Source organism: Schistocerca cancellata, chromosome 5 (assembly GCF_023864275.1).
Source record: "Schistocerca cancellata isolate TAMUIC-IGC-003103 chromosome 5, iqSchCanc2.1, whole genome shotgun sequence".
In the NCBI taxonomy this organism is placed as follows: Eukaryota; Metazoa; Arthropoda; class Insecta; order Orthoptera; family Acrididae; genus Schistocerca; species Schistocerca cancellata.
In genome coordinates, this window is record NC_064630.1 from 396,122,360 (window position 1) to 396,145,935 (window position 23,576).

The window sequence follows — 23,576 nt, forward strand, 5'->3', positions numbered from 1 at the left end:
GAGAAAGGTGATGTTTAACACACTGACAACTTAAAAGTGATAGGAGTGCTTGATCTCGAATGAATGAGGTATTCAGCCGTTCTGGCTTTGTTCAAAGAACCACGCAGACATGAAAATCTGAAAAACCAAATCACGTTAGCCTGAATGCAACACAGTGTTAATCGCACACAGGCGGGTTCTAATTATCACCTCGAAAAAATGAAGTTGCGTTATTATTTTTGTTTGTTTCCAGGTATGTAACTGCAATCCTGAAGCACACTGAAATCCCTGCGACACAGTACCGCAACACGCCGCTAGAGGACCCAAAACCCAAATTGGTGCGGCACGCTGATAGAAGTCGAGTATCGTCTGATAATCCGCTTTCTGAATCTGAAGGAAAACAACACTGTAACAACCCACACGAAATGGTGAAATGTACAGAATCAATGCACCAACATATGGCGCTATGGTTAGGCGACGCAGACGCTTCTATTGCCACCAAAATAATCTAAATGGCAGGGAACGAAGCGACAGAGCATCTCTTTTCGAAGAACCAGGGACAGCAAGAGGAGGGGGGGCACTGGTATACGATACCGACGTGACGCATTAGAGGCGAGAGCGGAAAAACTGAAAATCAATTATTAATCAGTTTGCACGACTGCATTCTCCGTTCCATTTTCTCCAGACATGGGACCCGGTAACTTCTTATTCTTTACTCAGATGAAGAAACTGTTGCGTGGCAGGCGTTGACGATTAACATTTTCTAGCTGCAATGTTTCTTGTACTGTCAAAATGTAAACTTCTATGACCTAGCTCTACGCTAAGTCATCCATTATCAGGAAAAATTTGTCGCACTGAAGGGTGATTACGTAGAGAAGGAATAAAACCATCACCAGCTTCCATGATCGCAGACTGGTTATTTCGCGGTGGTAATTCAAACTTTACGATACTTCCTTCGCGGCGAAAAACGAAACTGATTTTAGTGCCGATGTTCACGATGATTAACTAGACTGCTACTGCAGCTAAAGACCGAGCAGTGCTTCAGTTCCCCACTTGTATCTACGGCGACAGAATTTCAGATACTTGCACAATTGGTGAAATAAGCGTGTCATGCGATTGCCGATTTGTTTACTAATACAGCACAAAATCTGACATTTATGGATAACACACGTTATTTTACTGCAGTTCAGAACTACGCAGTCTCATAGTAAAACTGGCACAGCAACGGATACTTCAAGAACTGAAGTTCAAGCACAAACTCATATAGCCTGGTGTGAACTGAAATGTTATACTTCTCGCTCACGTATACAGGACACGAGTGGAACACAGATGCAATGGTGTGTATCAGAAATCTGGAGGGGTTATGCAGTTCGGAACGTGCGCCGAAGCTAAGGTGGGAAATGTTACCACCGATTGTGAGACAGAAGCGACCGCGCTCCGTGACGCTGCGAACGCCGCTTCGGGGCATTGCGTCACATACGGGGCCACACTTACGGTGCCCCGACACGTGCCCTTTGTTCAACTCCTGGACGGGGAATGCTGGGAAGACGCCGCGTGACGCAAGAGCGCCACATGCGACAAGGACCAGGTAGGCGCGCCCGTGTTCTCGTCTGTTCTCGGCGTGCGGGGCTAAAACCAGGTCACCTCACTGTTTCACGACAAACAAATTTGATTCTTAAGGCAGTCCAATACGACATGGCGCAAATAATCGCACATATTTCATATGGATTCACCAGTTTAAAAACGAGTGTCCCAATGATGCATTAATTGCTCTTTTTGCTAGGTCGAAAACAATCAGCACGTTGATTTTTTTTTTATAAAATTGACTTTTTGTCAACAGGAAGAAAGCGTCCTTCGTAAATGTTTTTACTACAATTTATCACGTCATGATCGCTTATATATAAACACTGATGAGCCAAAACATTATGAGCCGGCCACTGTGACCGAGCGGTTCTAGGCGCTTCAGTCCGGAACCGCACTGCTGCTACGGTCGCAGGTTGGAATCCTACCTCGGGCATGGATGTGAGTGTTGTCCTTAGGTTAGTTAGGTTTAAGCAGTTCTAAGTCTAGGGGACTGATGACCTCAGATGTTAAGTCCCATAGTGCTTAGAGCCAAAACATTATGACCACCTGCTTAATAGCTTGTCTGTCCGTCTTTGCCGGCCGAAGTGGCCGCGCGGTTCTGGCGCTGCAGTCTGGAACCGCGGGACCGCTACGGTCGCAGGTTCGAATCCTGCCTCGGGCATGGATGTGTGTGATGTCTTTAGGTTAGTTAGGTTTAACTAGTTCTAAGTTCTAGGGGACTAATGACCTCAGCAGTTGAGTCCCATAGTGCTCAGAGCCATTTTTGTCCGTCTTTGGAACGAAATACATAATTGATTCTGCGTATCAGGGATCTGACAGTTTGCTCGTAGCTTTGTGGAAGTATGTGGCATTAGATGTCTACGAAGATGTCATGTAATTCGCGTAAATAACGGGCCGCTGATTTGCGTACGCGGTGATAGCGCCTGATAGCGACCCAGATGGGTTCCATAGGATTTACATGAGTCGAATTTGGTCGCTGAGACATCAACTTGAGTTCATTTTAATTCTCTTCACACCAATGTAGCTTGGCTCTGGCTCCGAAACACTGGCAATTATACTGCTGAAGAATGACATCGTCTTCGGGGAAGACATCAAGCATGAAGGGATGCAGGCGGCTCGTAGCTGTCAGCGTGTCTTCGATCACTACCACTGGTCCCATTCAAACGCAGGAGAATGTCTCCATAGTGCTCCCAGCAGCCTGCGTCCACGGTATGCTGCACGTTTCGAGCCGTCGTTCATCTCGATGACAGAGTTTGTGGAGACGATCACCCACTTAGTGTAGCAAAAATATGATTCATTCGAAGAGCCGGCGCGTTTTCACTGATCGACGGTCGAATCCCGATGGTCTCGTGCCCACTCAATCGTAACTGACGATCGAACACGTAGGGGTGGGTCTTCCACGGAGCTCCATGTTAAAATGTACGATGTGCTCTGAAACACTTTGTCTCTCTTTCGGCGAGATGCCACAGCTCCATCCTGCTTTGGAGAGCAGACAAGCCTATGGACCGCACGTTCTGTGAAGAGTCGTGGACGTTCAACCATTCAGCGCCTAGTGGTGGTTTCACTGTCGCTCTACCTCTTTCCATAGATGCTCACGACAATAGCACGTTAACATTCGACCAGCTTTGCCGTTTTCGAGACACTAGTTTACAGGCTCTGCGTAACAATAATCTGCCCTTTGTGAAAGTAGCTTATCTCAATGGATTTCCCCATATGTAGCCCATATCTTCGGTAGTGTGAGCTCCCGTCCGTGTCTGCTCTACTTACATATAACCAGCGTGGCGGCAGGCAGTGATTGTAATGTTTTGGCTGATCAGAATATAGATATAAAAAAACGGTTTCGGCAATATCTGCGATCATGAGATGTGAAAAACTACAAAAAGCTTTTTACTGACATATAAAAAAAAACAATTAGGCACTTCGGACGTCATAAAGTCAACTAAAATATTTAAAGGAATGTAAATCATATCGCCACGTGATAAAAAAGAAGTGTGTGTCATCCGGCCTCAGCTCAAACACAACAGATTACAATTTACAAATTTCCTATAACTCAGCCAAAAATACTCATAATCTAAGAGTTTTATAATCTTTCTGAACGGACAACGGGAAGCTACCACCAAAAATCCCACAGGATAATCTAGGCGTTTTGCGCAGGTCAGAAAATATACAAGCGGAAAAACCTTTTCACATAAAAATGCAGAACTAAGGCTTAAAGGAAGACTTCTCCGCCGTTGAATTGAAGACTTAAATGGAAAAAGACAAGTTTTATTTGAATAAATTCTCCTGGAATTCAAAACAATCTTTGATCGTAATTTTTTATTTTATTTTACGACCGGTTTCGATCAGTTAGATCATCATCAGATACGCCTTTCTTCTTAAACCTGTAAACAAAACGAAAAGGCTTGAAGCCAATATGGGCGTCGTCAAAAATATAAGAACATTATAATACTTTGATATAGACAGTACGCTGACGGCGACCCTTCACAATGGGTCATTTGTGTTTATCAAAGTATGGTATTGTTTTTACATCTTTTGTTGATGTCCATCCTAGTTACAAGTGTTCTGTGTTCTGAATACTAGTTTGGGAAAACCGACGCATCTGATGATAAGCTCACAGATTGAACTGGGTCATAAAATAAAGGGAAAAAAATTGTGTTCAAGACTGTACTGCATTCCAATATTTCTTAAAAATTAGGTCATTATATTTTTTACTATAATCATGTTCGACTTCCTCATGAATGAATTTTATTGCCGACTGAGCCGATGAACTTTTTCATCTTTGTAGGAAAATCCATTATACAGAAAGCCACAAAATGAAAAGGACATGTTACAAAGAGAAATAAATTAACTGAAAATTAAGACGCTAACCGGCAATCAAGTACAGTATGAACAAGCTTGTAAGAGAGGTTTGATGCAAAGTTCTGGGATAGATCAACTAAAGGAATAAAGCATGAAGGTGAGAAGCAAGAGATAACTTAATTTTTGCGAGATAAGGTGGCAAAATACAAGCACTGTGACGGGTGGATTTTTCGACGCAAATGTTGTGATTGCTTAGTTTACGATACGTTCCCGTCAGTATAGTGCTCGTGTGGTGACTGCGCTGGCGGCGTCCACTGATTCCGTGTCCGAGGGCGCGTGCTGCGCCGCGAGGAAGTGGACCGGAAGCAGACTCCTAGAGCTGCTAACATAACGGTCGCCGCACGAAACGTGGCCGTGGCCGTCCTATAGCCCAGCCATCTCTCTCTCTCTCTCTCTCTCTCTCTCTCTCTCTCTCTCTCTGAGAGAACGCAGTTACATTTACTCCTGATAGGATTTGCTACAGTTCCGTGAAGCAGAAAGTCGCCAGCGCCAAATAACGAACGACAATCTAGCATTAAGACGGCTACCATCTTCAGAGTCCGGTAACTATGAACAAATATGAAGGTCTCAAAGCCTTGTCAGAGAGAACTCTGTGTCGCATCACACGTACGTGCCGATATAATCTTTCGTATCTTGCATCCACTGCTAACAGCAAAGTCGTACTGAATTTGGCCAATAACGTATAGGTTGCCTGCAGAACAGACCACAGCCGTGGCGCACGCCGGAGACCGAACCTCGTCGCTGCGCCCCTTGGCTGGCGGCTACCCGGCGAACAGATTCCGTATTGTTTGTAACAGCACAACTGAGATCTGTAGTGGACATTAAAAACATACAAGAACATACGCAGTTTCAAGGAATATCACGTTACGAAATTTACAGGAATCTGATTGCAGATTCTTCAGCTTCTGAAGAAAACTAAAGGTGTCTGTCTGCAACGGCACACAGCTTTTTACCATCCGCAAAAGTCGGTGAGGCAATGTACCTACTACCTTACGTCACGCTATGACAAGGTATGAATGGGTTATGTTTATATCTGTTGAAAGTTCGCTACGAAAATATTCTCTACCAATACTATTCATCTGCTGGAACAGAACAGTGAACGGCAGGGTTTATTTCGGAGCGTATCTGTCGTATTTTACCAGTGTTAGTGTTTCTTTTCAACTAAAATAGAAACGTTAAGGAATCGAAATACAGAATTTATATTTTCCTTAGTCAAATAGTCTGAAGTGTCCAAATAAAGTGCAAAGAAGAGTTTCTCCTTTCATAATAGTTTTGGGTGGAAGATAACATGAACTGTTGAAGGCGACAAGTCATATCGCAGAATTGAGAAAGACTTTCAGCGAGATCCCCTCAGCTACATCTTTATACCTCACATGTAGTTAGCGTCCAATGATGGAAAAAGAAAGGTAAAGTACTTGGGAAGTCACAGAGGTAGACTTGCCACAATGTCATCGAAGGACCGATTAGACATTACGAACTGTCTTATGGCTTGTTTTTCTTTTTTTGGTTAAATAAAAACGGTCTGAAAATAGCTGTCGAGGTAGTTCCAGAGTCTCAAAATTGTATTAATCATCCCTTTTCTGTCACTGATTTGTTTAATTTTGACAGTATAATAGTATTTGACTCTAGTGCGTTTAGTTATTTTCTAATGAAAGAAAGAAGCACATGAATTATGAAATATTCCACTGATGAACGAACAGAAAGATAAAAATCATATACAACAACTAATGCTTAGTGCACTGTATTTCACTGCCAATATGCCTACATTGTGCGTTTCGACACCCACATAAATCAATGTACTTAAAAAAGATTTTAAGTAATTTCCGCTACGCACTACAATCACACCTTGTTGGAGAACTGACAATGTATGCACGGTATATTAATACAAATACAATATTATTTAGAATGATACGTAGCACTCTGGGCCAGATATGGAGAATGCGCAAGGGCTTTCCGGTGAAACTCCTGCAGCGTAGTCTAAACAAGCTTGGCATCACGTGGGTGTACCCATCTAGTCCCGCTCTGACCCCATGCGATTTCCATATTTTTGGAGCCCTGAAGAAAGACATTCGTGGTCGTCGATTTGCTCCGACCGAAGAGGTATACACCTAGGTGCAATGATGGTTTCGTAGACAACAATGAACATTTTCCCATGCAGGGAGCGACAGTCTTTTCTCACAGTAGGACAGATGTATGAACAGTTATGGCGATTACTTCTGAAATATTTAACAGTTTACTCACTTTTCTCCCATCTGTCTCGTTTTCATTTGACTGTCCATTATATTTATGTTTTGATAGCTCTACTTCCGTCAGCGATACACCAATGGGAGCCAGGCATTATAGGGTCCCATTGGATTGCCACTTTCACTGTGCACAGCTCGTGCCTGTCAGGTCCGAAAGAGTAAACTCTAGCCTATTTCAAGAAAGAAACCTAATTAGAAAAGTAATTAAAATTAAGAGCAAAATTTTCGTGGGTGTAGAGACGCTGTACATAACATGTGTAATGGTTCAAATGGCTCTGAGCACTACGGGACTTGACATCTGCGGTCATCAGTCCCCTAGAACTTAGAACTACTTAAACGTAACTAACCTAAGGACATCATACACATCCGAGCCCGAGGCAGGATTCGAACCTGCGACCGTAGAAGTCGCGCGTTTCCAGACTGGAGCGACTAGAACCGCTCGGGCACAGCGGCCGGCTAACATGTGTAAACTCCGGAAAAATTACGTCACTGTAGGAAAGAAAGGCCTTAATCTTCATAACTGTTAAGAATTAAACGCTGACAGATTTACAAAGAACACTGCGTTCTCCGAAGCTTATTGTCGTACATAGCAAACACAATGTGGTACGCAACATTCGAGACATCAAGTGAAGAGCAAGATATATTGGTGATCAACGGAAGAAAAAAAGTATTTCAGTGAATTCAGTGTACGCTCCATAGCCGAGTGGTCGAAGCGATAGACCTCCAGTAGGGGGACACGGATTTGGTTCCCGGTACTGCTAGCTAGGGATGTTTCCTTGGTAGAAGGACTGGACCGGCGTGTACTCAGCCTCGAGATGCCAATTGAAGAGCTACCTAATTGAGAGGTAGCGGCTCCAAGGTCGAAACGTCGACAATGGCAGGGCGTGCGGTGTGCTGACTTCGTGCACTTCCATACAGCATCCGATGATGATTGACTGAGAAGCACATGGTGATCGGTAGATTGTCGCGTGGTCTCCAGGGCCTGATTGTGGCGTTTCCTTTCCTTTTTATTTCAGCGAGTTCAATGGTTTCCAAGACGTCACATGATAAGTTTGACCTTCTTTCTCGGATGGGAAAATTTATCATGTTTAAAAATAATTAACACAACTGTGGTCCTAATTAAAATCAAGAAGAATTTCTTTTTACATTCTTAGAGGCACTTTACAGATAAATTATGTGTATGAATTTCAGCTCTTTCACATGATCTTTGCAGGAGATACAGTCTATGAAGCGGTCTTGACGACGTTGGACCTAAAAATCAGATGCAACCAATTTAAATCAAACTAAAGGCAGCGGTGGCATCATGGAATGTTGGGTCCAGACCATTGCATCAGCGTTCGTTACAGGGGTCGCATGTCACCCAGACCCACGGCCAAAGTTCAGTGGCTTTCGTTGGCAGCCTGAACGTATTTGTCATTAAATACTGCACCGAGTCTCCACACCTGGAATTTTCTATGAGATGTCATACGGAAGTCTGCAGCTCATGTCACAGCCTACACTACCCGTGTCCAGTGGGGCCTCGTTCGGTTCTAGGAGACAGGTACTGCGCTCTGAATGTTGTAGGTTACCTGCTCGGATGTCGGGTCAACGACCTGCTGCTTCCTGCCACTTGATCTGAGTCACGGCGGCTGCGAGCTACTCAATGCACAAACGGTCGTAAAACGCAGATTACGCACAGTTTACTTTGGGCCGCATTGCCGGGCCGTAAAGCAGCGCCACGCATCAACGCCGACCCTGCCGTGTCCGGCGTCGGACAGCTTTCCCGACAGCGCGTGGAATTCCACTTGGCACTGCCCCCAATTGCCGGAAACGATGCATTACTCGCAACTGTAGGGTGTGTTAAACAGCGCGCATTGTGCTACACCGGGACTTCAAGGACTGCAACAAAGCTTGTAACTATGTGCTTGGCAGTAATAATTGCAACTCAAGTCGTACAGAACCCTTCAGGTGAAATGGTTCGCAAATGTCTTTCGCTTTCTTTACTTCCGAAAATAAATATTTAAGACTGTCGTTTTCAATAAGGAAACAATCTTCAATTAGACACACACAAAATGTAGAGAAATCACAAGTTACGGAGTCATCATTTTGCTGCAAGAGCTGAAGGTAAGTGATACTCCAAAATAAAATACGAACTGATACAAGATTGCACTGCAGGTATCTAATTATTTTTTTTAAAAATACAGTGCTCTAAAAGGCTGTATGATCTCTCAGTTATAGATGTTTAATATCGACCTGTTCAAAACGTGGTCGTCCAGGACTCAAAGTTTATTAAAATATATGCTGTATAATAAGACTCATCTCTACAACTGAAAATTTCTGGAAAAGAGAACAGAAAAGCGAACGGATCAATTACACAAACTTTTTGAATATAAACGGGTTCGTTTTAAGAAAAACGTGCAGTATTGAGTAGGAAATGGCACGCGTATAGGGAAAATATATATTCCGTGATTGAAGCAGCTTTTTGTTTGTCACCGAAACTCTTTGACACAGTCACTGTCAAACGATATTTATGGGTTCAGCATACTGGAGTACGCAGAAACGGATTTACAGTTCATCGGTAAGTGCTTTTGCGCGTTGCTTGGTTGAGATGTACATAAATACTCCTTACGCCACTGTCTAGTGTTGGCCGAGGGCACTTTGTACCAGTATTTGAGATTTACTGTCCTAACCCGTTCGGTTTTGACCGAGGAAAAATGCCTGCCTATCTGTCTCTGTAAGCACTTTAATCCACTCCCTGGCAGCCTCGTTTCTCTCTCTTTTGACAAAATTATCCCTACATAGGATATGCGAAGGTTGCAGATTAACAGTTGCACAATTTTCTTTGACTACCGCTTCTCTAAATTTAACTAACAGCTCTGAATTCTTCTTAAGATTCCCCATTTAACTTCTCCGAACATTCTTATTACACATTGTTTTGGGCTACACTGGTTTGCAGCTCTGAATTCGTTCAGTGTCTGCTTGTCATGCCTACTTGAAGAAGACTCCAAACGCTAGTACAGTTCTCTTGAACTGGTCGCACGAGCGACTTCGCCGGCCGGAGCGGCCGAGCGGTTCTAGGCGCTCCAGTCTGGAAACGCGCGACTTCTACGGTCGCAGGTTCGAATCCTGCCTCGGGCATGGATGTATGATGTCCTTAGGTTAGTTAGGTTTAAGTAGTTCTAAGTTCTAGGGGTCTGATGATCTCTGATGTTAAGTTCCATAGTGCTCAGAGCCATTTGAACCAACAAGCGACTTCTACGCGTATTGCCTTAACAGATTCACTGCACTTTCCTAGAAATCCTGCAACGCGTCTTAAATCTTCCATTCGCGTTCCCACTTCTTAATGCTACTTCAAAATATTTAAAAGATGTCACGTTTTCCCGATGTCTTCATTTCCTTACGATCGTATAATTACGAGCATGGTACTTCCCCGTAGACAATGGCATGGTAGGCGAACTATCTGATGATGCTACTGACACTGTCTGATGAATCGTTTATGTACAGCGAGACTATAAGAGATCCTATTATACTTTTTTGGTCGGCACACGATGTTACTTCCATTCCTGTTGTGCATTCGCCGTCCAGTTTAAGGTGATGGTTGAAGAGCGTAGCCGGACCCCAAGATCCTACCTGTACGCTACACACCAATCCCAATTTCGCGTTGGATAGCGAAATAGTTTTGGGATTACACGACAAATGCTTCAAAGTACACTTGCTACTAGTCAGTCTTTCTTCAGACTGATACTGTATCGACTCATACAATTGTAGGAGTTCAGTCGTAACCAAACTTTGCTTGCTGCTAACATTTCGGCTGCAGACCAATAGTCATTTTCGGAGCGAGCTGGAACAGACCGACGGTAAAGCGCTGCCGTTCACCTGATACAACAGTAGAGCGAGCCAACTGCATTTGTGGACAGGGCAACTCACAGTGGGAAAAATAAAACAGAGACGACAGAGATATATGCTACCGTGATCCCTCTGTGACAGCTCTTTTTTTACATATTCTGGCAGACAGGGGGATCAGGTCCGTAGTCTATGAGAATTAACTACTGCCAATGTCAGATTCCAAAGTCTGTCGAGCTCAAAACCATGATCAAGATTAATTAAATCATTCGCCAAACTTATTTCAATACCTGCCCTGAAAACGCTATCCCAGTAGGATGGAACAGATGTTAAAATCTGGACGTTCGCGTTGTCCATATTGCGCAACCTGCCTTTATACAGTATACAGCGCTCAGCCACGGCAGAGTTATCAGGCTGTAACAGGCGGATGTAACGTCTATGTTACGTGCAATCTTCAGCTGTATGTGAAGTACCGACAGGGACTCTTATACACTCCTGACTTCACAGAACGAACGAGCAGAAAAATGACCTTAACTTTATACTTATTGTGAGAAGCATAAATAAATTACAATACACAAAACATTACATAACAAGAATGACTAGCACCAAGCAGGTGCACGTAAAGGACATAGACGTTACATGAAACATATGACAATTAAAATGCACAGACTCTGTTATGACAATTAAAATGAACAGACTCTGTTAAGACAATTAAAATGTAAACTTTTGGAAATGAAATACACCTAGTCTGAACAAGTGCAGTAAAAGAACAAAGATAAAAGTACATCTCCTGGTTGGTTACATTTAACGACTCCTTTTGAGCCGTGGCCGTTCTGCGGACTTGAGGTGGTGCGATACGGACTGGGGTCGGAAGCCACGCAACGGGAATGGATTTCAATGTGCCTGTTACTATCCACATTGTTTCGTTTAGCCGGACGTCGACTTTGTTGGCATGACGGCTCCTATACCACACCGGAGCGCAGTGTTCTTCGGCGTAGTAGGTTAAAGGCCAACGCAGCGCTTTGTTCCCCATGAGGTTCCATTTAGTTTCCTGAGAATTTTATTCCTAAACTTTATATTCTCGGCACTTTTTGTCGTCGTCCGTTGTGGCCGAGCGGTTCTAGGCGCTTCAGTCCGGAACTGCGCGACTGCTACGGTTGCAGGTTCGAATCTTGCCTCGGGCATGGATGTTCAAAAATGTTCAAATGTGTGTGAAATCTTATGGGACTTAACTGCTAAGGTCATCAGTCCCTAAGCTTACACACTACCTAACCTAAATTATCCTAAGGACAAACACACACACCTCCGCCGGGGCCAGCCGCACAGTCCACGACTGCAGCGCCTAAACCGCTCGGCTAATCCCGCGCGGCGGCATGGATGTGTGTGTTGTGCTTAGGTTAGTGAGGTTTAAATAGTTCTAAGTTCTAGGGGACTGATGACATCAGACCCATAGTGCTCAGAGCCATTTCAACCACTTGAAGAGTACTTTTTGTCAGATGTTGCTTCTACTGCAATGATCTGTCCAGAGTGACTTCTACGTACGTGAGGCAGGTGTTGCGCCGTACTCTTTCTCCGCCAAAGTAAACAAAGTCTTTTGTGAGCCAACTAAGATGGAAAGCACTTACTTCTGATTTTTGGGGATTAGGTTCGAGTCAGCATTTCATGTACTATTTGTACATTATCTCTAGGTCTTCCGATAGCTCGTCACTTCCTTCCTCCAATTTTGATATTGGGTTGTCAGTGCCATATCATCAGCATAGGTAAATTTCATTGATGTTCTAGGTGATGCTTCATGCTTATATATTAAAAAGAACTGGTGCCAGCACTGACCCCCTGGGGGTAGAGAATATATATATATATATATATATATATATATATATATATATATATATATATATATATATATTAATTTTTTTGAGAGAACGCGTAGAACTGGAACTTTCATTAAAATTCACTGTAATTATTCTTTCACGAAGCATATTATGGGCTAATCTGGTCATCTTTTTACATGGAATTGCTTGTTGTGGTTTGCATATCATCCACTTTTTCGAGACGTGTCGTATGACGAAGATAAATCTGTAAATGCTCATGCGGTTTTAGGAATGGTACGAATGCCATAGACTTTAATCTTTCCCCTTCAGCTTCTTGAGGTATAATACTAATCTGTGGTTTGAACTACAAAGCCTTCCGGGTTTTTCAATGTAGATAACGATTATTATCAAAAACTTTCTTGAGATGTTAGAGTTCTTCCTGAAGACGGTTCTCGTCAGCAATCATACGTGCTCTGTGTTCAAGTGTACTGAGGACACCAATGGACTGTGCTGGATGATAACAGCTGTCCGCTCACTGATAGAGATCCGTATCTACTGGCTTGCGGAAGACCCTATGTCTCAAGGTGCCGTTTTTCTTATAAGGAACCAGTACATCCAAGAACGGAAGGCATCCGTGCTTTTCTACATCGAGAGTAAATTGAATGTAATGATACTGAAATGAGACTTTTGCCTGTGCGGTGTAGCAGAACATGAGCTCGGTTTGTGAAGACTACTTTTCTTTCTGTTAGAAGCAGAGGGTTAGAAAAAAGGCGAGGGGGAAACAGCTGCCCGCCATGCCCTCGCCTTGTACACCGTAGTTTCCAGCTCGATCAGCGAATACCGCAAGCTCTACCCGAAAGCGCCAGGGCTGGTCCAGTGTGGACCCACTGAAAACCCACACGTCTGGCCCGGCAGAGAGCGTGTCGCGCCTCTGGCGGAGCGGATCCGCCGCTCGGAGCTGCAAAGTGTGGCGCCAGCGAGATGTGTTTCTGGTCTAGTGGGATCAGCTTTGACTCGCGGCACTTCCTGTAATTGTGTTCGCCGGAGGCCGGGGAGCCGCGTATTGTCCTGTCAACAATGACTGAGCGAAGGGCCCGGCGCACGGCGCCTGCCGCACGCGAGCTCTGGCCGCAAGGAGGGCACGTTCGCCTGCCGCCACTTTATGCACCTGTTTCCCTAAAACACTGCCGTGCTGCGGGAGGTCATCACTGGGCGGAATCTACATCGGAGCGTAAATAAAGTAGGCTTTTTGTAGGATCACAATTCTTGTCAAGGACAGTTTACCGACGAATAACTAAACTAGTGTACAACTTAAATTATAGTCAATGTATGAAGGGAAGTAGCACAGAGAGAGCTACACGTAACGGCGCAGAGTTCGAAACTACTGACGTGCGTTTATGAGTTGGGCACAAGTGTGACAACAGAATTTCTGCTCAGTTATCAAGGTAATGTGGATTCCAATTAAGTCTTCGCACTTTCTTCGACAATGAGTGTGATATTTACATGAATATCGCACATTTGTTATCAGATTTTCGAAAATACATAACGAAAGTTTAAAAAAATAAATAAATTCTGTGTTAGCAACTATTTGCAATTGGATGACGGGGTGAAGTAAGACAGATACAGTATCTCATCAAAAGTATCAAGACATCCCTACGTAATGAGAAACTGACAACCAGATGTCACGAGAAGCGGACCAGTCAGTATAAAAGGAGGGGAGGGAGGGATATCGTCTTGTCAATAGAGAAGAAGCAACAGCAGAATCGATAAGTCAGGAGCGCTCATTGACTTTGAACGTGGACTAGCCGTTGAATATCACCTGAGTAACAATTCATATCGGACATTTCAAACCACCTAAAGCTGCCCAAGTATAGTGTTGGTGACAGCTCAGCAAAGATCAGGGCGCGTCGAAAGTTGCGGAGGGTGGTTGTAAAATATCGCATGAAACTAGCGGAAGGATCCCTGGTGAGATGCGAACTACTACGAGCAGTCTAGCTAGAACAATGACGCAATGGTCGAGCAGCTCCTCAAACGCGACACTCAAGCTAAACGACGCTTTAAGCGGTGGAAAGAGTAACGCCACTGGACGGTGAGCTACCATTACTCCACAGGATTCCAGACACCTCACCCAAAGTTTCCTCGGCGGAGTTGAACCCATCCTAAAAGTGAAGGGTGGACGCACCCCATATTAATGTCAACTAATGACCGCATACTTCTTATCAGACGGTGTATTGCTTTCCTCTGGCCTTTGAACTAACTGACTCAGCCAGTTATAGGAGGAGCTATATTTTAAAATGGCTCTGAGCACTATGGGACTTAACATCTGAGGGCATCAGAACTACTTAAACCTAACTAACCTAAGGACATCACACACATCCATGACCGAGGCAGGATTCGAACCTGCGACCGTAGCGGTCGTGCCCTTCCAGACTGAAGCGCCTAGAACCGCTCGACCACAGCGGCTGGCAACTATATTTTAACATGGACCCGGAATCACGGTCCAACTTTGTATTTTATTCAATAATAAATCACTGTCAGAAGTGGAAGACACTGTACACGATGGATCAGATTCTCGTCCAGACTAGGGCTCGAACCTTCTGACAGTTTCATTTGAAGGAAAGAAGGAAGGAATATTAGGATTTAACGTCGCGTCGTTAACGAGGTCATTAGGAACGGATCAAAAGCTCGGTTGTAAAGGATGGGAAAGGATGGGAAAGGAATTCTGTTACGTCCTTTTGTCTTACGAAATTAAGGAAGAACACAGAAAACCTTAACCTGGTTGACCAGTGGACAATTTGAACCGCTGTCCTCCCAGACGTGACATCTCGTTCGGTCTTTGAATTGTTAGTCTGGCACTTTACTTCTGAGTCACCGAGATACATAGTTCTCTTGAATTCAACAGAGAAGTTGTTTGATATCGACGAACCATGTCTCTTTCTAGTTAAAACAGAGAAAAAATGAAATGGTCTTATAGCGTTATTGCCCGGGCGTCCCTGCCTGGGTTGTTCGGCTACCTGGTGCAAATATTTCTATTTGATCCAACATCGGAAGTTTGCATGTCGATGATGATGATTAGGACAACACAAATATCTGGTCCCCGAGCGAAAAAAATCTGCGAGCCGACAGGGAATCGGCCCAGGAGCACTAAAAACCGACGGTAAGTCACTCAAATCCATGCACTGCACCTTCCTGTTCCAGCCATCGGCAGATTATCAAATTGAAAAAGATATATATATATATATATATATATCTGCTGAAGTCTATGTGATGCGAATAGCTGAGAATATTGGCGTAACATCATAAACAGCGGCCACGGGATTAACGTTTTAAGCTGAACAACAGAAAAAGATACAACAATTTTCAGCATTAACAACTACCTGAAATTCACTTTTCCACAATAAGCCACTGTCACCTTCTAGACATATGATCACCATTCTACCTTTTCTAGCACAAGATAAGTGACTGTGACATGTCTTTCCAAAATTAGGTGCACAGTAATTCGCAATTCCTGAGGTAAATATTGAAGTATTAATCGTGTAAGAGCTTCAAAACTATACAGCAACTCACCAGTGTATAATTGATATGAACTGCTGGCAATTTGACAAAATTTTGTCCAGACAAGGAGGAATAGAAATGCTCGATTTGAACAGCTATGCAATTCATTGCCTCTCTTTGTTTACTCGCTTAAATAAGAGACTGTCATGCTGGTTTGTGTGAGTACGTGGCTGTAAGTGGAAAAGCACTTCATATATAACTGGCGGACACTGTGGTTAATTCCACCTAATTAAAAGGCAAAGTAGTTCATTACAACGGGGACCACAAAAAGGCTGTAGGGAGGCAACCAAATTGTTATAGCTGCTCCAGTCTCTTACTGCTTCCACCGCTGGCTCAGGCGCTAGCACATGCGCTGTGCGGGCAGCCTACCTTTGACGATGCTGAGGCGCAGTTGCTCCTTCTCCCAGGACGCGAAGGACGCCTTGAGCGCCTCCGTCATCTTCTTGTTCGTGCCCGGCGTCAAGGGGGGCACTTGAGTCGGCATGTCTGCAAAAACCAAACAAAACAACTGGTCAGTAACACGGCGAGCTGCTGCGCTGGGAATATCCCAATTGTGCGTACAAAACTGCGAATTCACTTCACCAGAGAAACGGAGACGAGTCTGACAGGCACTCTTATACTATAACAATTCCCTAACTTACCAGATATGGCTGAAAGGAAACTCCAGACTCAATTATTTGTTATAGTCAATATCAGTTTGCCTTAGTCATTTATATTTTCCATTCGGAATGTATGTCATTTAAATTCATCAGTACATGTTTTGGTCCTTCCGGTGTGGACTTTATGTCTAAAACTAATGAGATAACTTTTAATAATGACAGATTGCGGTAGGTCTCAAAGACGCCTCTACAACGCAGGCATAATAAATATTATTAACAAAGATCTCATACGAAGTACTTCCTTCAAAACTATACAAAGGCATTTACAGTACACACAAACGTGAAATACGGAAATATGCGTCTGTCTGAAGAGTCTAATATTAACGACTGCCAAGAGCATTTTTTAGTCGAAGGCTAGTTAACGAAAAAGTCTCGTCGATAAGTTCAGCAAGCAACACCAAACGTACTAGTGGAAGTCTACATATAAGAACTGCCCAGATGATGTGAGCCTACACTCATTTCCCGCAGAGTTGTCTAATATTTATACAAATATAGAGCATTATATTGCGTTTACCCGGAAATTATGAGACACTCAGTATCTGAAAGAGAATGTTTACCAAGTACTGCAAGCTCAATATAAGGCCATGTAATATTTTCATCGTGGAAGAAAGCAGCTGAATAATGCAAACGCTTGCAGTGTCATCCTAAGGTAATACTTTATGCAGCAAATGAGCCCGCACGGGCGTACACATTACTCATCGCGAGCTACGCTTTGTCACAGTTTACGCCTCACATACCGATGAGGATGTCGTTTAGAATACTACTGCCATCGTTTCCAGCAAGAACGACCACACAACAAAACTCTTCAAAGGCCCATAGAACTAGAATGCTGGAATTACACACAAAGCAGCGCAAATTACGAAAGGTAAGGAGTCGAAATTCCCAGACTGAAAAGAACGACGTGAAGTAACAATCTTAGAATGTTTTTAGAAGGAAAATAGTCGCTAGATAAACATATTCAGTGTTGCGTTTGGAACACAACTAGAATATTAAAAAAACGTATTTCTCAACTCAAAAACAGCGAAACAGATAAACAACCGAACCAAGTTGATATGAAGCAAACTAGTGAAGTGTTACAACAGTTGAAAAGTTGGCTGAAATTGACAATGCTTGATTCCCATCAGATTGTAAACGAATGATCGAAATATGAATGTCTTAAAATAATGAACAGCGGTTCCACTATAGAATTCAGCACAAGATATAAGACAGTTCTTACTGGGTTTCCTCGCAAATCAACTCCATGGCCAGAACAGGGCACAGTAGGTTACTCTCAGAGAATGGAGGACATCCGTCGCAATCTCAGCATCAAGCAGCACTGAAATTGATGAAAACTTACACGCAGCTACGAAAGCCACATAAAACAGCGAATATTAGAATAAATGGAGTAACTCGTTGAACTGCACCCTTGAAAAACAAATCGTCTTGGTATCATAGTGGAAATAATTTAGATTTAAAATCTCTTGGCTACATGCAGTTCGTAGCCTTGTAAACAGCAATTAAGAGCGGGATTTATATATTAATACCACGGATTAAGGAGACGGCACTTTTAGCAAACATTAAAGGAAACCAAAGCAAAATTTGGAAAGAGAATTGAGGGACAAGAAGTAACATGTTTCAGGTTTCCCGTTGACATTATTATTTTGTCAGAGACTGCAAAAGAACAGATTGGATAATGTTTTGAAAACAGCTTGTTGTTGTTGTTGTTGTGGTCTTCAGTCCTGAGACTGGTTTGATGCAGCTCTCCATGCTACTCTATCCTGTGCAAGCTTCTTCATCTCCCAGTATCTACTGCAACCTACATCCTTCTGAATCTGCTTAGTGTATTCATCTCTTGGTCTCCCTCTACGATTTTTACCCTCCACACTGCCCTCCAATGCTAAATTTGTGATCCCTTGATGCCTCAAAACATGTCCTACCAACCGATCCCTTCTTCTAGTCAAGTTGTGCCACAAACTTCTCTTCTCCCCAATCCTATTCAATACCTCCTCATTAGTTACGTGATCTACCCACCTTATCTTCAGCATTCTTCTGTAGCACCACATTTCGAAAGCTTCTATTCTCTTCTTGTCCAAACTAGTTATCGTCCATGTTTCACTTCCATACATGGCTACACTCCATACAAATACTTTCAGAAACGACTTCCTGACCCTTAAATCTATACTCGATGTTAACAAATTTCTCTTCTTGAGAAACGCTTTCCTTGCCATTGCCAGTCTACATTTTATATCCTCTCTACTTCGACCATCATCGGTTATTTTACTCCCTAAATAGCAAAACTCCTTTACAACTTTAAGTGTCTCATTTCCTAATCTAATTCCCTCAGCATCACCCGACTTAATTCGACTACATTCCATTATCCTCGTTTTGCTTTTGTTGATGTTCATCTTATATCCTCCTTTCAAGACACTGTCCATTCCATTCAACTGCTCTTCCAAGTCCTTTGCTGTCTCTGACAGAATTACAATGTCATCAGCGAACCTCAAGGTTTTTACTTCTTCTCCATGAATTTTAATACCTACTCCGAATTTTTCTTTTGTTTCCTTTACTGCTTGCTCAATATACAGATTGAATAACATCGGGGAGAGGCTACAACCCTGTCTTACTCCTTTCCCAACCACTGCTTCCCTTTCATGCCCCTCGACTCTTATAACTGCCCTCTGGTTTCTGTACAAACTGTAAATAGCCTTTCGCTCCCTGTATTTTACCCCTGCCACCTTCAGAATTTGAAAAAGAGTATTCCAGTTAACATTGTCAAAAGCTTTCTCTAAGTCTACAAATGCTAGAAACGTAGGTTTGCCTTTTCTTAATCTTTCTTCTAAGATAAGTCGTAAGGTCAGTATTGCCTCACGTGTTCCAACATTTCTACGGAATCCAAACTGATCTTCCCCGAGGTCGGCTTCTACCAGTTTTTCCATTCGTCTGTAAAGAATTCGCGTTAGTATTTTGCAGCTGTGACTTATTAAACTGATAGTTCGGTAATTTTCACATCTGTCAACACCTGCTTTCTTTGGGATTGGAATTATTATATTCTTCTTGAAGTCTGAGGGTATTTCGCCTGTCTCATACATCGTGCTCACCAGATGGTAGAAAACAGCTTATAAGATGGAAACCGAAAGAAGCAAAACAAGGGCAATGGAGTGTAGTCTAATTACAGCAGGTGACTTAGAGAGGAATTCGATTAGGAAATGGAATCTAAAAAGCAGTAGATAAGTTTTACTATTTGCATAGCAAGCTACGGACGGTGGGGGAAGAGGATATTCTACATGTAATGTTCTGTAATAGCCCACTGAAGCGATACGAAATGTCGTTCTATTGGCTTATACAATTGAAACCAGAAATACTTTGAACTTTGGGAGTAGGATAACTATTTTTTCGTCTTTCTTCGGCCACTGCACGTCATATGCTCTGCATATTTAGAAAGATACTACACAAAAAATTTCTCGAGAAAAATATTTTTCCATCCAAATGCAGAAGAAAATGTTGGTGATCTATCAGTGACGTCTACTGCCTTCAGATGAAACTACCAACATAAGCGACGTACAGGGATGTAAATTTGGGGTTGTCTCCGTGTAATTCACCCTATATAAGTGCGTAAGGGGACAAACCGAGCTATATGTTGTCCCTTGGCGTAAGACACTTTGTCTCAGCACAGTTTTGAGATGGCGTAAGGAGGATTGTCTGGCTAAGTCGCAGGATGATACGTGCCCGCCGTTGTTTCTAGCATTCGTGGGCGGCCGACTGCCGGTTGCGCTCCGCTGCGCAGCCAAATTGCTTTCGACCAAGGACGCAACATGGCGGCGGCAGCGGCGACTGGCTGGACGAGCCAGCGCTGCCAACCGCCGGCGTCTGCCCAAACTTCCCACGCGGACGGGGCATTTTGGGCGGGGAGGGCGGGCGCCTGCCAACCAGTGGCCCTGCCCGCTCCCTTCCCACGGCTGACGGGGGGCGCGCCCCTGGCACCCGCCTAGTAAAGACGCATTTTTATGGCCGCGGCGCCGGATAATCCTGGCAGCGACAGCGGGTAATTGCCGGTGACACAGGAGGCGCCCGCGCTACGTTTCGGCAGCAAACAAATTCCCCTTGCCCGCTTGCTCGCTCTCCTGGCCACCTGTGGCTCGCCCTCTGCCGCACGCTATACGTGAGTGCTGGTTATTGTGGGCAACCTCGACGCCAATTAAGTGTCACGCGAGGATAAGTGAATCCTGCAGCGACCAGCGTGGTGTTTGCGTGCTGCTCACTCATTAGTAGAATGACAAGATACGATGAAGATACATCTCTGTGGCCCAGTAGCCTAACCACAGTGAGGTCCTTTAGATACTAGAATCCATTACTGGTAACTGTGAAAACAGACTACAAAGTGAACAGGACCAAAATTAAGACTACGGTAGTTGAATGCAGTTGAATCAAATCTCAGGTGATGCTGAGGAAATTGGTTTCGATGAGACACAAAGTAATACATCAGTTTTGCTATTCGGGTAGCAAAAAAGGCGGAAGTAGATAGGGTATAAAATGGAGACTGACAATAGTACGAAAAAGGGAGATATTTTTTATCTAATATAAAGCTAAATATTCAGATGTCTTTTCTGAAGCACACTATTTGTCTGGACTATAGAAAATGGTTCAAATGGCTCTGAGCACTACGGGACTTAACATCTGGGGTCATCAGCCCCCTAGAACTTAGAAATACTTAAACCTAAGTAACCTAAGGACATCACAAACATCCATGCCCGAGGCAGGATTCGAACCTGCGACCGTAGCGGTCGCGCGGTTCCAGACTGTAGCGCCTAGAACCGCTCGGCCACATTGGCCGGCAGGAATATAGAACTGTACGGAAGTTAAACATGGACGATAAGCAGTTCAGGCAAGAAGAAAATAGAAACTTTTGAAATGTGGCGCTACAGATGAAGGCTGAAGACTAGACAGGTACATCGAATAACGAATGAGAAGGAACCGAATCGAATTTGAAAAGAAAAGCTTGGGCACAACTGATAAAACAAGGGATCGGTTGATAGGACACATCCTGGACTATCTACGAATCGTCGGTTTGGTAACGGAGGGAAATGTGGGGTTAAAAACCGCATATGGGAGTCCAATGCTCGATATCGGTAAGCAGGTTCAATGGATGTAGGCTGTAGTTGTTTTGCGGATGTGAAGAAGCTTGCACAGGAAGCCACTAGGACAACAAAAACAACAGCAGCAAGTAACACAATGCAATGTAAACAACTACTACAATCAATTGTATCACTGTTCAATTCTCTAACACAAAGATTTAGAGAATGAATCTCTTCACGAAATTAATTTTAGCTCCGTCCCTCTGCTTAATTTGCCTGTCACAAATAAGACACCAAAGCAATGTAACCTAAACGTCAATAAGGCGTCGAGTAGACAAATTAAATTACGTCCCTTAAAATACGATATAGTACTGGAACTTCGAGCCGCATTTAAACTCAACAAGCGCGTATATTTATTTAGTTTTAGAAGTTTACAGCTGATTGTGCTTCTCCCTTCCCAACTTCATAGTTTCTCGTCTTCCAATGCCCCTCTTGAAGACTGCTTGTGTGCGTAGCTTCCTTGACATCTGTCAACCATCTTCTAGCCGGCAGACCTCGTTTCCTTTTTTTCCCCTTGGGTCAATCACTGTGCCTTCTTGGGCCAGCTTTATCGTCCCTTCGTTCTAAACGTCAGTACTATAGCTCCTAACGAATCTTTTGAGTGAACAGACAAGCAGCTTTCTGTTTCAAGGTCAGTCATAGATACGTTTCATACTAAAAAAAAGTTGTTACATCAAATATGTCCGCTATTATCTCTAGAACCTTCATACAAGGAAATTTTTTCTGTACGATGCACCTCAGCTTACTATTTCTGTAACTGAACTAACGTCGTATGCAACAAAGATTAGCAGCTGGTCTCAAAGAATTCACAACAATCGTAAAAACACAGCTTGGATCTTATATTTACCATCAGTAATGTTGGAAATCAAACCCTGTGCCAATCATTAACATTACGGAAAACGTGAACTGCCATCACAGACTACAACACTAACGACGTTTAAAAATTTAAGAAAACACGTAGGACTTTTTTATTCATTGCATTTTGAAACTGACTGACCACCTTAGTAAACACTGTTACATTTCCATCATCGCTGTGAGTTACATTGAAGGTCAATTACTTGGCTCATGAGACAGGAATCAGCGATCGGCTGCTTGGGAAGCGTGTTCCAGCGCTATCGGATACTTTCCTATGTTAACTTTTCATTACAATGTCATGAGATAGTTACTATGAAGAGATTCTAGTCACACATTAATCACTCACCTACCACAACTGCACAATTTGTTTGTGTCTGTTAAGAGTTTGGGTACTGGGAACATACGATATTGCACTTTGTGTTGACTTGTATTGTCGTTGCTGTATTGTTAAGGACGTTTAACGGTTATATACGGCTTTTTTTTTTTTTTTTACGGCTCAGGTCAGTCTAAAAAAGTTCGATTCGTAAACAATCGATTGTGACTGAAGACTGCTACAAGAAGATATTCCCACAGAGGGCAGCGCTGAAAATGTAGCTCCTTATCCGCGATTCTGCATAGTTTCCAACTGATGATTCCGGTTTCCCATCGCTCCACACGTACATAAATACTGCGAAATTGATGTGATAAATATCCATGGCAAATAAGTGTTTCGATACTGGAGCACACTTAGCTGTACTGCCTATACAGCAAACGTATTCAATATTCACTGTTGCCGGTTATTCAATTAACGCAGCTTTTCCCTTCAGTTCATACATCATCCATTAATCTTAGTCAACTCAGCCGAGCAAAAGAATATAAAGTGGATAATTCATTACGTTATCAGGAATGGGGTATCTGCTTTCTCTCCCTAAAGTTAAGCAACAGTTAAACCTGTTTCTCCAACAATATAAATGCTGATCTGACGGACAAATACGCGCCTTCGCGTACGTGGTGTCTCCTCTTGCTATCAGAGTCTGAAACCAGATATTTCTGATACTGATATGGAATAACAGCTCTCGTGTTTTCAGTCACAAAATAAATCATACGAAGCTTAAAGCA

General features: G+C 43.3%; 1 protein-coding gene across 3 annotated transcripts in view; it reads right to left on the reverse strand.

Moving 5' to 3' along the window:
• Positions 1-23,576, reverse strand: part of LOC126188941 (ETS-like protein pointed) — a 798,299-nt gene that overhangs the window by 146,469 nt on the left and 628,254 nt on the right. For all 3 annotated transcript variants that reach the window (XM_049930684.1, XM_049930685.1, XM_049930686.1), the window contains one exon: positions 16,223-16,339. In XM_049930684.1, coding sequence (XP_049786641.1) covers positions 16,223-16,339 — 117 coding nt within the window. The remainder of the gene's footprint in view (positions 1-16,222; positions 16,340-23,576) is intronic.